The 15,337-nt window shown below is 62.3% G+C and overlaps 1 protein-coding gene across 2 annotated transcripts; it reads right to left on the bottom strand.

The window, feature by feature from the left end:
* Window positions 1–317: 317 nt before the first annotated feature.
* On the bottom strand, window positions 318–15,129 carry CRELD1 (cysteine rich with EGF like domains 1). Of its 2 annotated transcripts, XM_038408721.2 has the most exons (11): window positions 15,015–15,129; window positions 13,341–13,487; window positions 12,990–13,072; window positions 11,373–11,483; window positions 10,891–10,982; window positions 9,996–10,172; window positions 8,342–8,437; window positions 7,361–7,444; window positions 6,707–6,802; window positions 6,311–6,454; window positions 318–4,843 (listed from the first exon to the last, which is right to left on the bottom strand). In XM_038408721.2, exons 2-11 carry the CDS (start codon window positions 13,467–13,469, stop codon window positions 4,623–4,625), a joined length of 1,233 nt encoding a protein of 410 aa, XP_038264649.1. In that variant the 5' UTR covers window positions 13,470–13,487; window positions 15,015–15,129; the 3' UTR covers window positions 318–4,622. The 2 variants fall into 2 exon arrangements, with proteins under 2 accessions (XP_038264649.1, XP_043375180.1); XM_043519245.1 differs by lacking the exon at window positions 15,015–15,129 and having other exon boundaries at window positions 13,341–13,834.
* Between the last annotated feature and the right edge of the window lie 208 nt (window positions 15,130–15,337).

The raw sequence follows: 15,337 nt of genomic DNA, 5'->3' as shown, positions 1-15,337 counted from the left end.
GGACTTATGGGCTCTAAAGTTTTACATTGTTTTATTTTTTAATGCATTTTTGGTACATAATTTCTAAATTCAACTTTCATGATAAAGAGATTGCACAACGGTACTTGTGTTAGGTGAACTGAAAATAACATGGCTGCTACTCTGAAACCCATTTCTTTTGTCTTTTTACAGTGCAAATATTTGTAATCAAATATAAAGTGAGCATTGCACACTTTGTATTCTGTGTTATAATTGAAATTTATTTGAAAGTGTAGAAAACATCCAAAAATATTTTAATAAATGACATTCTATTAACAGTGTGATTTTTTTTTTAAGTCGCTTGACAGCTCTAGTGCTAATGGATCTAGGCTGCAGGGGCTGTATTCATACTAACCCCCTTTGCCCCTCCAGTGCCTGGCCCTTCAGTGCTGGAGGGTGGAGAGGGCGCAGGCATGGCCAGGGCCCTGAGCAGCACCAGAGTGAAGGCCTGGGCCAGGCCTTGCTGATCAGGGCACCATCTCAAGCTGTTGCTCCTGGGGCAATCACTGTGGGCTAGGCCACAGCCAGCTGGCCCCACTCCCCAAACCCCACCCAGCTCCCACAGGACCTGGGGGCAGTCTGGAGAGCAGGCCCCGCGGCTAGTATTAAACCTGCTTTTCTAGGATTGGGGCCCCGCATCTGGCACTCAGCCAAGACCAGCCCTCACTTTCTCCAGTATTGGCTCGGGGTCATGAGGCCACACATGCAGGGGCAGGACAGAGCACTCTTTAAAAGCCCCCTCCCCCGGCCCCGGTGCCTGCCCTTCCCAGACTCTGCGAGTGGCCACTATATCTGGTCCTGCCCCATGGGCCCTGGGCACTGCCAGATGGTGAGCTCCTGGCACCACTCTGCTGCCCCCGAGAGACCAGAGCCCCAAGAGTCTGGGGCCTTGTGCTGAACAGGACCACTGCTGTTCTCAGCTAGCCCAGTGCCAGCTCCGAGCCTCGCTGGATGCTCAGCTCCACTACTCCAGCAGGACTTGGCCCTGCCCACAGGCTCCCGTCCTTGAGCAGGGACCCCGCTCCTGCATCCCACCCCCAACAGGGCAGGGCAGGCTCCAGCCAGGGATACAGAAGACAAAGGCTCAGTTCCCAGTCACTTCATCTCCCTGTGCCTCTCTCCCCTCAGTGCCAAGGGGGGCACCCCCCTGCATTGCCAGGCCTGTAATTACATTCTACATGGCAAGGTGCTTCACCACCACGGTGATGGGTCCCTAGACCAAGGCTCATTCCAAAGGGGCCACCTGGACAGATACTGGGGCGGGAGCCTCTGTTCAGCCGATTCAGCCACGTGGTGAGCAGGATCTCGGTCCCCTGCTGTGTCCAACCCAGGGACACCCCCACACCGAACGAGGACAAGTTAGAAGAGGTCGCTGGGGAGGAGTTTCACAGTCCGGCTCTTTCTCCACGTAAGGACCCTTCATCCTCACCCCCTATGGAGCAGGCATCAAGACCCTTGAGCAGAAGAGCAGATGCTGGAGACTGAGATCACAGCCGTACAAGGGAAGGCTCAGCAGCAGCTTGATATTCACCCCCCTTTGCCCAGGGCGCTGGCCATGCACGGCAGTAGGGCCTCTGGGAGACAGCAACCCACAGCAGAGTCCAGCACGCTCCTCTCCACAGGTACATGCGGGCACACTTAACGCTCACCCTGCCAGGCCACATCCTCCTCCACCTGCCAGCGGGAAGTGCCAGGCGCAATGTGACAGACAGAAGTGCTTCACGTGGGCAGGATCACGGTCCCACAAGGCTGAGCTGATTTCAGTCAATGGAGTCAGGCCTGATCCCCAGCAGCCCCAGGAGAGTGTCATGGCTTCAAGCCTCTGGCTCATGCAGGGGTTCACACTCCAGTCAGTCCCCACAGCGACTCCTCCCTCATGCCTTGAAGGGCTCTGGGCAACCTCAGGATCCCCAGGACTAGGGACTCCAGCGCCCAGGGCCAAGAACATCTGCCCCTCAGCACCCCACGGTCCGTGCAGATGCAGCCTGTTTTCCAGAGCACCTGCATTCAGCCTCCTTCCTCAGCCAGGAGCTGGTCGGACATACAGGGCAAGGGCCTCCTGCCCGGCCTTCGGTGTCAGCTCACCTACATCTTCCGGGCTTGGTCTGGAACCAGCCAGCTGTCGGCTAGAGTTTGTTTCCAATAGGCTCTCCAGACACCGCCAGTCTCTGCCCCAAACACTCCCGCTCCCCACCTCTTCAGGGACTCTCTCATGACAGACAAGCAGCAGCCTCCAGACACCCCTGCCCCCCATTAAAATACCTGGAGACTTTGGGGGGCTGCTTCATATTCTGGAGCCAAGCCAGCTAAGCTCAGTGCTGCCTCCATTGTCCTCACTGGAGATGCTCAAGGTTGGTTTGTGGCTCTGGCTATTCCCCCTGGAACCCAGTGCACCCGTGGCGACCGGTTCTCAGCGCAGCTCTGCCGGCAGGAGCCAGAGCCTCCCCCGCCGAGTCAACAGGGCTGCTCACAACCACCAGTGTCAACTGGCTCAACTGAGGGAAATCAGGAGCCCTCCAGAGACTCAGGGTTCAAGGCCAGAAGGGGCCATTCGATCACATCTGACTCCTGTCCAGCACAGGCCAGTCACCCCTGTGCTGGGCACAGCAGCTTTCAGAGCTGGTCAACCCCCCCGTTCCTGGGGTCAGTCACGTGCCCGACTTCTGATTTGAACGTGTCTGGCCTCCACTGCCAGCTGCCCAGCACCACTCTCCGTTCCCATCTGCCCCACTCCAGGCAGACACCAGTGCAGACCGCATAGCGCTGAGCAGGGCCCCCCCCCGGGGGAGACACCCACCCCACCACCACCTGCAGGGCAAATCCCAAACCGCACCAAAGACCTGCCTCAAATGACTGGGCCACAAGCCAGCCTGGGCATATGCTGTACCTCCTGCCAGACTTCCCCGGGACCCCTTCCTGGCCACTCAGATCCGTGTCCCAGCCCCCAAAGATCACATGGGCCCTGACCTCGCAGCTCTGCCCTGGTGCAGCCACCTCCATCCCCATGTGCAGCCCTGAGCAGAGCCTTCCACGGCCACATGGCAAGCTCCCCAAGCCCTCCAGGAACAAAGGCAGCTGTGCTGGCACTCCAAGCCATCCACCACCACCTCATCTACGGTCCGGCTCCTCGCAGACAGCACTGCCGCAGAGCAGTCAACAGATGGGAGACGCCTGCCCCTCCTCTTGGCCAGCAGCAGTGTTGAATCCCCAGGATAACCCAGCCACTCTCCATTGACCAGCCATCAGCCTGGCAGACTCTCCACAGCCAGCACATAGTCAGCCTGAGAGGTCCCCGGAGGACTCTGGTCTCAACCCCCCTCTGCAACTAGGGCTCTCGGGGACTGCCCTGCTCGCCACTGACAGACACAAAACACCCCTATTGCACTCCAGAGCAGGCCCCTGCCGGGGATCCCACCAGGCCCTTCTCTCACTCCTTCCCCATCCCAGAGACATGAGATCAGGCAGGCTGCAGCCACAGGAACTCACAGCCTGACTGTGCAACTCTCCATCCATCCACCAGTTCCCGCTCTCCCAAGACCCATGGCCGTGCTCTCCACCCAGAGCCCCAGGCTGCACCCGAGGGCTGGCTGAGCTCTGCCAGGAGCCTGCATGGGGAGCTCTGCTCTGCCCTTGGCCGAGGCAGCTCGGACGGTCTCAGCATGCCACCCTCACTCAGTGGGGATCCCACGGCTGGACTCCGGCTGATGGATCCCCATTCCGGCCCCTGCTGCAGTGCTCTCTTCACGTCTCCCCCAGCTGGCACGGGCCTACCCTGCACCACATGTGGAGATGTGGGCACATTCTACGTCAATCCGCCAGCCACCCTCCCTGGTGTCTTTCCTAAAGCTCCAGCCCCAGACAGCATGAGAGGCAACAGGACCAAACCCGTCAGACAAGTCCCTGCCTCTCGCATGGGACAAAGCCCCTGGCCACCCCTGCCAAAGGTTGCCGGAGTGGCACCAGGCGGTACCAGCAGCCTGTGCACCCGGACAGCAGCCCGTTCCCCCAGTCGGCAGGCTACTCTCTGCATGGGGGGCCCTGGCACACTGCCCATTGCTGTGCCAGACACAAGGCCCCCGACTGGGCAGATGACATCTTCAGACTGCTGCACTCGGTCTCCTGTGGCCTGCCTGCTGATTGGGCACCACCAGCGGGAACCACCACCTACCCTGCAGCCCCATGCGCGGAAGGGGGGCACACACAGGGCACAGCCCCAGTAACACGGCATGAAGCGTTTGCACCGCAAGTGGGATACACATGGATGGAACATCTCCAATGGGAAAGCGACTTTCTGAGAACCCTGGCACAGGCCTGGCCAGGGGGTGCCAGATCCTGCCCTGCACCACCCCACCCCCTGGGGCCACCCAGAGCCAGGGACCCCCACCAGCTTCCCACCCCACCCTCAGGCCTGGGGCCCCCTGTCCCTCAGGCCACCCAGAGCCAGGGACCCCCACCGGCTTCCCACCCTACCCCCTCAGTCCTGGGACCCCCTGGAGCCAGGCGCCCCCTGCTCCCCATCACAAGGACAGTCCCCAAGCTGGTGCTAAGAGCCTCGCCCTCCCAGGCCCTGTGGTGGGGGGCAGGAAGGAGCCCCCCACCTGGAACTATCTGCCCTTCAGGAACCCGTCGAGCACGCGGTCACTGCGCTCCGAGAGCCAGTAGCCAGCCATGGCTGCCACCGCCCCAATGAAGATGGCGGTGAAGACCATGTCGCCCTTGGCAGCCAGCGTGGCCAGTGCGCAGATCACCACGCCGAAGAACATCTGCTGCAGCACCACCACCTCGTCCTCCGTCACCTCGTCAAAAAAGCCCTTTGCCGGGGTGTCTGCGGGGAGCAAAGGGGGGCAGTCAGGGGGTAAAGCCCCAGGCCAGGAACCCATGGGAACGGCCAGACTGAGTCAGACCCAAGGTCCATCCAGCCCAGTGTCCTGTCTGCTGACAGTGGCCAATGCCAGGTGCCCCAAAGGGAATGAACAGGGAATCCCCAAGTGATCCATCCCCTCGCCCATTCCCAGCTTCTGGCAAACAGAGGGTACTGCCGGGATCACCTCCAGAGCCCTTTTTAAAAATTGGCGTCACTCAGCTATCCTCCAGTCATTTGGAACAGAAGCTAATTGAAATGGTAGGTTACGGACTACAGTTAGTAGTTCTGCAATTTCATATTTGAGTTCCTTCAGAACTCTTGGGTGATACCATCTGGTCCTGGTGACTTACTACTGTTTAGTTCATCAATTTGTTCCAAAACCTTCTCTAAAGACACCTCAATCTGGGACAGTTCCTCAGATTTGTCACCTAAAAAGAATAGCTCAGGTTTGGGAATCTCCCTCTCATCCTCAGCTGTGAAGACCGATGCAAAGAATTTATTTAGTTTCTCCGCAACGGCCTTATCGTCCTTGAGTGCTCCCTTAGCATCTCGACCATCCAGTGGCCCCACTGGTTGTTTCATAGGCTTCCTGCTTCTGATGCACTTAAAAAAAATTTCCTATTATTTTTTGCCTCTCACTGCTTCTTTTACTTCATTGTTTAGCTACCGTGGCTCTTTTTTGGTTCTCCTGCTATGTTTTTTAATTTGGGGTATACATTTAAGTTGAGCCTCTATTATGAGTCCCGGACAATGGGAGCTGTGTGGAGGCAGCACACAGAGCTGCCTGGCCATGCCCTCGCCTAGCAGCTGAGTGAGGGGGATGTCACTGCTTCTGGGGAGCCCCACTGGTAAGCACCACCCAGAGCCCCCTCATCCTATCCCATGCTCCAACCTCCTGCTCCCTCCCACACCCTGCTGGGGGGTGGGGTGGGGAGCGCGGTGGCCCAAGACTGCCCCAGCAGCGGCTGGTACGACTGGCGCAGGGACTGCCTGAGCTGCCCCAGAGCCAGGTGCACTGGCCGCTGCAGAAGTCACGGAATCTGTGACCTCCGTGACAAACTCTTAGCCTTACTCATCAGATCCTGCCTGTGTGTTATCTTCCATCCTCTCCTGACTAGGACAGAGAATCTCCAGAGAACCACCCCCACCCCCAGGAGCAGCTTCCCACCCCCCAGCTGCAAACTCCCCTCCCCCTGCCCCCGGGAGCAGCACTGCGCCCCAGGCTGGAACCCCAGCCCAGCCCCCGGGGCCAGAAACTCCCACCCCTCTGGGCAGCAGCAACACCCTCAGCCCAGAACCCCCCACCAAGTTATCCCCCAGAACCCCATCAGGTAGACAGTGCCACCCTCATGTGAGACCCCTCCCACCCAGAATCCCCCCAGAGTCCACAGAGGGGGAAGAGCCAGGGGGGTCCCTGCAGAGTCTCACCTGGGGGTTTGTCCTCCACGCACTCGCCATCCCTGCGCACATGGCCCTCTGCACACATGCACCAGTAGCTGCCATCCGTGTTCTCACAGACCTCTTGGGCCCCGGCACAGACAGGTTCCTGCACGCTGGCACACTCGTCCACGTCTGCTGGGGTAGCGGAGATTAGAACTAGTGGGGTGGGGCGGTTAGAGTCGGTGAGGAGGGGCAGGGCTGGGGAGGCGAGATTAGAACCGGTGGGGCAAGGGGTGGGGTGGGGGAAGATTAGAACTGGTGGGGCGGGGTGAGACGAGATTAGAACCAGTGGGGCAAGGGGTGGGGTGGGGCGGGGGGAAGAGGTTAGAGCTGGTGGGGCGGGGGGGAGATTAGAGCCGGTGGGGCAGGGGGCACGGCACTCACCCAGGCACTTTGCTCCGTCCCGCTGGTAGCCTTTGTTGCACCTCTTGCAGCGGGCAGGCCCAGCGCCCATGCAGCCAACACAGGCCGTGGAGCAGTCTGGGGACAGAGCAGGCATGAGGGCACCGCCAGGCACCCACCCGTCCTTCCCCCGGGGACAAACAGACCCACCTGGCCGTGGATTGTGGTGGCCAGAGCAGAGCATGCCCAGGCCGGGCTGGCCAGGGGAGCCACAGCCGAGGTGCATGGGGTGCCGGGCGCTGTCTCAATCTGCACGGGGCGACGAAGGGGGCTGGAGCCTGCAGAAGGGTTCTTCCAAGCACCTGAGCATGCTTGGGGGAGGGAGGGGAGGGGCGGCGCAGTACGGAGTCGCATTCCCTTCTGCAGAGAGCGGGGTGCCCTGTGGGGGGCAGCAGCGCATGGATCCTGACCCAGCCATGCCCCACAGGTAGTGCCCCGCCCCCACCCATGTCAGCCCCTGGGCACTGGGCCCACCCTACCCCGTCCCGTGCCGGGCACTGGGCCCACCCCACCAAAAGCCAGGGCACGGGCACGGCCAGGGCCAGGGCCAGGGCCAGGGAGCCAGTGCTCTCCCCCCACCCAGGGCACAAACGCCAACGCACTGCACACGCCATGCCCCCGGGGACGAGCTCTGACCTCGGCACTCGTAGGAGCCCTCGGTGTTGACGCAGAACTGGTTAGGCCGGCAATGCGCCATCTCCGTGCCACATTCATCTATGTCTGCAAAGAGAGCGGCCTCAGGCCCTGGGAGTGCAGCCCACTGCCCCTCCCCCCCACCCCACGGCCCAGCCCTGCCCCATGGTCCAGCCCTGCGCCTCACAGCCCTGCCCCTAACCCCACCCCTTCCCCCTGCCCCACGGTCCAGCCTTGTGCCTCACAGCCCTGCCCCATGCCCCAGCCTTGTGCCTCACAGCCCTGCCCCATGCCCCAGCCTTGTGCCTCACAGCCCTGCCCCATGCCCCAGCCTTGTGCCTCACAGCCCTGCCCCAAACCCCACCCCTCTGCCCCATGGCCCAGCCCTGCGCCTCACAGCCCACCCCATACCCGCCCATCTGCCTCATGGCTCAGCCCTGTCTCTCCACTCCCTGCCCCACAGCCCATCCCCATACCCCATCCCTCTGCCCCACAGCCCAGCCCTGCACCTCACAGCCCACTCCTTACCCACCCCTCCCCTTTGCCCCATGGCCTAGCCCTGCACCTCACAACCCACCTCACCCTTCCCCTCTGCCCAACAGTTCAGCTCTGCTCCTCACAGGCCAGCCTCATAGTCCACCCCTCTGCCCCACAGTTCAGCCCTGCACTTCACAGCCCACCCCATACTCCACCTCTCCGCTCTGCCCCATGGCCCAGCCCTGCCTCCAGCAGCCCCGAACCGTAGCCCTTCTGACCCCTCTCCCATTTATATCTCTTATGACAAGGGACCAGGGTGCGGAGCCATGTACCTTTCACTTCAGCCCTGTTCTGGGGGGCACAACACCCAGGCATGGGTTAAAGCACACCCAAGGGCTCCTAGGCAGCAGGGCCTTGGCCTCCCCATCCATGTTCTGTTCCATTGGCCCCCACTAGCCTCGCAGGGTGGGGCCAGACCCTGAGTTCTCAGAGGGCAGCGGAACTCACCAATGCACCTGTGCTCATGCAGCGCCCAGCCCCTTTTGCAGCGCAGACAGCTGGAGTCCTCTGGCCCTGAGCAGCGCCCGCATGCCCGGTAGCACTCTGCCAAGACAGGAGAGAGACTGGCCATGAGCGTGCAGCCCAGCCCAGCCCAGCCCCTCGCCATCTGCCCAGGCAAACCCAGCCCCACAGACTGACAGATCCAGTCACCTGGGGCTCCACCCAGCCAGCCCTTGCACAATGGCCAGACTGGGTCAGACCAAAGGTCCATCCAGCCCAGTATCCTGTCTGCCCACAGCGGTCAATGCCAGGTGCCCCAGAGGGAATGAACAGAACCAGGTAATAATCAAGCGATCCATCCCGTCGCCCATTCCCAGCTTCTGGCAAACAGAGGCTAGGGACACCATCCTTGCCCATCCTGGCTAATAGCCATTGATGGACCTATCCTCCATGAACTTACCTAGTTCTTTTTTGAACCCTGTTATAGTTTTGGCCTTCACAACATCCTCTGGCAAAGAGTTCCACAGATCGACTGTGTGTAGTGTGAAGAAATCCTTCCTTTTGTTTGTTTTAAACCTGCTGCCTATTAATTTCATTTGGTTACCCCTAGTTCTTGTGTTATGAGAAGTAAACAACACTTCTGTTATCTACTTTTTCCACACCCGTAGAGATTTTATAGACCTCAATCGTATCCCCCCTTAGTCGTCGCTTTTCCAAGCTGAAAAGTTCCAATCTTATTAAATCTCTCCATCCATTCCATACCCCTAATCATTTTTGTCACCCTTTGCCAATTCCAATACATCTTTTTTGAGATGGGGCAACCACATCTGCATGCAGTATTCAAGATGTGAGTGTACCAAGGTTTTATACAGCAGCAATGTGACATTTTCTGTCGTATTATCTGTCGCTTTCCTAATGGTTCCCAACATTTTCTTCCCTTTATTGACTGCTGCTGCATCTTGAGTGGATGTTTTCAGAGAACTATCCACAATGACTCCAAGATCTCTCTCTTGCGCGGTAACAGCTAATTTAGACCCCATCATTTTATATGTATAGTTGGGATTTTGTTTTCCAATGTGTATTACTTTGCGTTTATCAACATTGAATTTCATCTGCCATTTTGTTGCCCAGTCACCCAGTTTTGAGAGATCCTTTTGTAGCTCTTTGCAGTCTGCTTTGGACTTAACTATCTTGAGTAGTTTTGTATCTGCAAATTTTGCCACCTCACTGTTTACCCCTTTTTCCAGATCATTTATGAATATGTTGAACAGCACTGGGCTCAGGGCAGACCCCTGGGGGACACCACTAGTTACCTCTCTCCATTCGGAAAACTTACCATTTATTCCTACCCTTTGTTTCCTATCTTTTAACCAGTTACCAAACCATGAGAGAACCTTCCCTCTTCTCTCATGACAGCTGACTTTGCATAAGAGCCTTTGTTGAGGGACCCTGTCAAAGGCTTTCTGACGATCTAAGTACACTATAGCCACTGGCTCCCCCTTGTCCACATGCTTGTTGACCCCCTCACAGAACTCTTGGGCAGCACCATCCCAAGCAGCAGGGGCAGTGCAGTTCGCACTCCAGCCTGCCAGGGCACCCGCACGGTCCCGTCCCAGCCCAGCCCAGCCCCACCCGTGCCGTGCCGTGCCGCACTACATACCAGCACATACCAGGTGGCTCTCGTTCCTGGCTGCCTCATAATAGCCGTCCGCGCACTCAGAGCAGAAGGAGCCGCCGTAGCCCAGGCTGCACATGCACAGGCCAGTGCCCGCACGCGTCCCCTCGCCGTCACATTTACCATTCCCGCTGCACGGCTGCTGGTGCCCACCAGCACATGCTGCCGGGAGACGGGTCGCTGTGCTGATCGCTGGTGCCAGGCACAGAACTTGTCCTGTCCCACAGTGCCCCGCACCCACTTCTGGCCCCCTGCCCATGGCACCTGTCCCTCTGCCCCAACCCTACCCATGGTGCCACCCCTCAAAGTCCCAGTTCCTGCCCACAGCACACACCCCCTCCCTGGGCATCTGTCCCCCATCCCAACCCCTATCCACAATGCTGCCCCTCCCAGGCTCCAGTTCCTGCCCATGGCACCTGTCCCTCTGCCCCAACCCTACCCATGGTGGCACCCCTCAAAGTCCCAGTTCCTGCCCACAGCACACTCCCCCCCCCAAGGGCATCTGTCCCCCATCCCAACCCCTATCCACAGTGCTGCCCCTCCCAGGCCTCAGTTCCTGCCCACAGCACACTCCCCCCCCCAAGGGCATCTGTCCCCCATCCCAACCCCTATCCACAGTGCTGCCCCTCCCAGGCCCCAGTTCCTGCCCACAGCACACTCCCCCCCCCCCAAGGGCATCTGTCCCCCAAGGGCATCTGTCCCCCATCCCAACCCCTATCCACAGTGCTGCCCCTCCCAGGCCCCAGTTCCTGCCCATAGCACCTGTCCAGGCCCCCATGCCCGGCCTGCTCCTCCATCTCTTCCTATGGTGCCCTGCCCATGGCCCCCAGCTTGGCCCTGAGGAGAGGTGCTCCAGAAGCCAGCAGGGCTGGTGACTCACGCAGGCAGTCAGGGCCATAGGTGCCAGGTGGGCAGCAGACCTTCAGCATGTCCATGCAGAGCCACTGGAAGAAGTCAGGGTGCTGCTGCTGTCTGAGGGATACAGCAGGAAACACTGTTACCCCCACAGCGGAAGCCTGTTAAGGTAGGTCCTACATAAACGCTGCACCCTGGCTACCACTGCAGGCTGTGCCCATCGTCCAGGCACCTGGACATGGACATCTGGGCAGGATGCAAAGTCTCCCTCCTCCTCCCTGCACCCTGCTGCCCTGGACCCCACCCCTGCCTACTCAGCTCCGCCCAGTGGCTGCCACCCGGGATGGGGCACTGCACAGCCCATCTCCAGGGAGGTGGCAGCTGGTGGCCTGTGTCTGGATGGGGGTCACCCAGGTACTTGGCCCAGAAGAAGGGAAGCCTGGGCCAGGCCCAGAGCAGAGTCCCAGTGTGGGACAAACCTTGCTGCTCCTTGTCCCAGTCACTCACCCCTGGAACCACCAGCTCTCCACGTGCTCTTCACTCTGCTCCAGCAGCTGGTGACACGCAAAGTCCGACTTTCCACACACGCTCTCCAGCACCTCCAGCAGGCGCGTCTCACTGCACAGGAACAGGGGTCAGGGCATGGCAGACACTGCCCATAGCATCTCCCCAGGCCATCAGCCCATAGGACTCCCCGCCCCGCCTCGCCCACCAGACCCCATAGCGCTCCCGCAACAGACCAGCAGCCTCCATAAAGCCCCCTGGCCCTATCAAGACCAGCAGCCCCCATAGTGCCCTCTTCTCTGTGACAAGAGTGGGAGGTTTTTTCTTAAATGTTTTGCATGAATACTGTGGGTGCCTCAGTTTCTCTGTGTGTTACCCCAATGCCTAGGTGGTGGGACAAAGATGTGTGATTTTTGCTGAGACCCTAGTGGGCAGGTGGGGCTGCCTCTAGCTGTCTGCATGTAGACAATGGCCAAAACACTCCATAACCTGGCAACTGATGGTCTGACAAGTTGGAGCAAAGTGAGAGGTGGTGACCTGTTTGCCCAGGAAGGAAGAGGAGCCACAGGTGTGTCTGAGGCTGAGCTGGTGGAAGCTGGGTGGGCAGTCTCCTGCCTCAGGACTCAGGGGGAGAGCCCAGGGCCCTGGATCCCCCCCAAGCTGGATTTTGCTGCAGGTCCCTGATTTCTGTGCTCACAAGCTCTGTTCTACACTGGGTTCCAGACATCTGGCAACCCATCCGTGTCACATGCTGGGAGTCACTGCTGGCTGCGGAGTTGGAGGCAGGGAATTTTGGGGACACATGAGACTCCCCAGGGGTCCTGTCCAGGGGGACTCGCTGCAGGGAGCAAACAGGGTGAGTAGGGGGGCTGACCGCTCCAAGGTCGGACCCAAGAAGTGCCGAAGCCAGGCAGGCTCCTTGTGCTGGTGAGCGTGGCCCTGAGACTTCATGCAGAGCCATTCCTGAGCACTGAGACTGACTCCACCGCACCCACTGGCCCCATAGCAACCCCCCTCCCCCCCCCCAGACCACCAGCCTCACGACCCAACCTATGGTCTCATAGTGCTGCCCGGACCATCAGACCCATAGTGCCCCTCTCCTTCCCTGACCCAACTACCAGCCCCATAGTGCCCCACAACTAGCTCTTTAGCACCCCTTTGCCCAGACCACCCGCCCCACAGTGCCCCTCAGACCACCAGTCCCTCTTCCCCACCCAGACCACCAGCCCCAGAACACCCTCCTCCCTCCCATGACCCAACCACTGGCCCCACAGTCTCCCCTGACCTCCCCATAGTCCCCCCTTGCCTTGACCACTAGCTCTATAGGGCCTCCCTCCTCCGACCCAACCCACCAGGCCCATAGCACCCCCACACCAGACCACCAGCCCCATGGTGTCCCCCCCCCAAAACTACTGGTCCAGCCCCCAGCTCATGATGGTAGCTGGAGCTCCAGGAAGCCTGCTCTCTGTGGGATCTTAACCTCCAGGGCGGAGCCCCAGACTGGAAGGAGGGGCGGCACTGAGCTCCTGTCCATACACACACACACCCCCCCCCTCCCCCATGGGTGAGCTGGGGCAGGAGTCGGGCAGCGTCCCCCTGCCTATTATGCCACCCGCTCACCTGTGCGCATATTTCGCCAGCTTCTCCTCCTCCCAGGCCGTGTTCCCTCCCCCGAAATTCTCCCGCTCAGTCCGCTTCAGGCCCTGGGGAAGCAAGGGCAGGTCACAGCCTCGGGCCCAGTCCCACGTGCCCAGCATCCCCTGCATCCAGCCACAAGCCTCGCCCAACCCTAGCACCCTCCCAGCCCAGCTGTGCCCCATAGCCCCAACCCCATGCTCAGCTTCTCCCTGGGTGGGGGGAGGACAGTGCTGTGTGGGGAACCCAGCACTAGTGCCCATGGGGGGCACCGATCCTTCTGCGCTCAGGGACTGGTCCTGGGAAACACCCAGCTGCCTCCCTCTGCCCCCGCACCTTGAGAAAGCTGCTGGCGAGGTCCCGGCAGGTCCGGCAGGGCTCAGGTGGGGAGGAGCCGCCTGTGCACCAAGGGCCCAGCAGCAGCCCCAGCAGCAAGGGCAGGAGCCTTCTCCAGTGCAACCCCATCCTCAGGGCAGGGACAGGCTGAGGAGAGAGCAGCAGCCCTGACACATGGGCCCCGCTAGGGGATACGGGGCCTGGGCACAGCCCCTCCTGGGCGGCCAGCTAGGGCCACATGGAGGGCACGAGGCAGGTCCCAGAGGATGCCCCCCGAAGCTTTATCCCCCCTCCCCCTTGTGGGGCTCCAGCACCGAAGGATGGGGATGACGCCTGGGGGCTGCCGGGAGAGACCCAGCAGCTACTGGGGACAGAGCTCCCCTCCCGAGAGCTGACCCTGGGGGTCACAGGCCCTCCCCCCAGTTCCGGTTCCCACGCCTTGCTGCTCCGTAGGCGCTGGGGGAGGAGACCACCTGGCAGGGGGGCCAGGCGGGACTGCGGGGTGCCAGACTCAGGGGGGCGGGGCGGGGCTGGGCCAGGGGGCCGGGGAGAGCGGGGAGGGGGGCAGGACCCGCCGGGAGGACTGGCGGGGCTGGGAGGACTGGGGGCACTGGTGGGGGCTAGGAGGACTGGGGGGAGGGCTGGGGGCACTGGTGGGGCCGGGGGGGCTAGGAGGACTGGGAGGAGGGCTGGGGGCACTGGGGGGGCGGGGCCGAGGACACGGGGGGGCTAGGAGGACTAGGGAGTGGGGCGAGGCCGGGGGGAGGCCTGGGGGCAGTGGGGGGGCTAGGAGGACTGGGGGGCGGGGCAGGGCCGGGGACACGGGGGGGCTAGGAGGACTAGGGGGGCGGGGCGGGGCCGGGCCGGGGGACACGGGGGGGCTAGGAGGACTAGGGAGTGGGGCGAGGCCGGGGGGAGGCCTGGGGGCAGTGGGGGGGCTAGGAGGACTAGGGAGTGGGGCGAGGCCGGGGGGAGGCCTGGGGGCAGTGGGGGGGCTAGGAGGACTGGGGGGCGGGGCGAGGCCGGGGGGAGGCCTGGGGGCAGTGGGGGGGCTAGGAGGACTAGGGGGGCGGGGCGGGGCCGGGCCGGGGGACACGGGGGGGCTAGGAGGACTAGGGAGTGGGGCGAGGCCGGGGGGAGGCCTGGGGGCAGTGGGGGGGCTAGGAGGACTAGGGAGTGGGGCGAGGCCGGGGGGAGGCCTGGGGGCAGTGGGGGGGCTAGGAGGACTAGGGGGGGCGGGGCGGGGCCGGGGACACGGGGGGGCTAGGAGGACTAGGGGGGGCGGGGCGGGGCGGGGCCGGGCCGGGGGACACGGGGGGGCTAGGAGGACTGGGGGGGCGGGGCGGGGCCGGGGACACGGGGGGGGCTAGGAGGACTAGGGGGGGCGGGGCGGGGCCGGGCCGGGGGACACGGGGGGGCTAGGAGGACTGGGGGGGCGGGGCGAGGCCGGGGGGAGGCCTGGGGGCAGTGGGGGGGCTAGGAGGACTAGGGGGGCGGGGCGGGGCCGGGGACACGGGGGGGCTAGGAGGACTGGGGGGGCGGGGCGGGGCGAGGCCGGGGGGGGCCAGCTGGACGCTCAGGAGCGGGTCAAAGCCCTGGGGCGGGGGAGCGGGGCAGGCGCGAGAACAGCCCCGCCCGGGGGGGAGCCCGGCGCCGATCCCGCCCCGCCCCCACCTGCCCGGCCCAGCGCGAGCGGCCGATGCCGCAGCCTGCGACTCCCTGCAGCGCCCACGCGCTGCGCCGCGCTCCGCCAATAGCAGCGGGCCCTGCGCAGCGACGTCACCCACCGATACGCAGCCAATCAGCGCGCCCCGCGCGATCTGCACCTGTTAAAGGAGCAGTGCCAGGACCCCGGGTCTCCTTCCTCCCGCCCCTACGGGCCGGGGCCGCCCATTGGCTCCTGCGGCCCGCCAGGCCCCGCCCTTTTCCCATCTCCCTCCCACCCCCGTCCACCCCGGCCGCGCCCCGCCCCCATGTAGCCAGGCCGAGTCCTAGTG

Source organism: Dermochelys coriacea, chromosome 7, assembly GCF_009764565.3.
Source record: "Dermochelys coriacea isolate rDerCor1 chromosome 7, rDerCor1.pri.v4, whole genome shotgun sequence".
NCBI lineage: Eukaryota > Metazoa > Chordata > Testudines > Dermochelyidae > Dermochelys > Dermochelys coriacea.
Note: the sequence above shows the minus strand (reverse complement) of the source record. Positions and strands in the feature narration are given on the sequence as shown.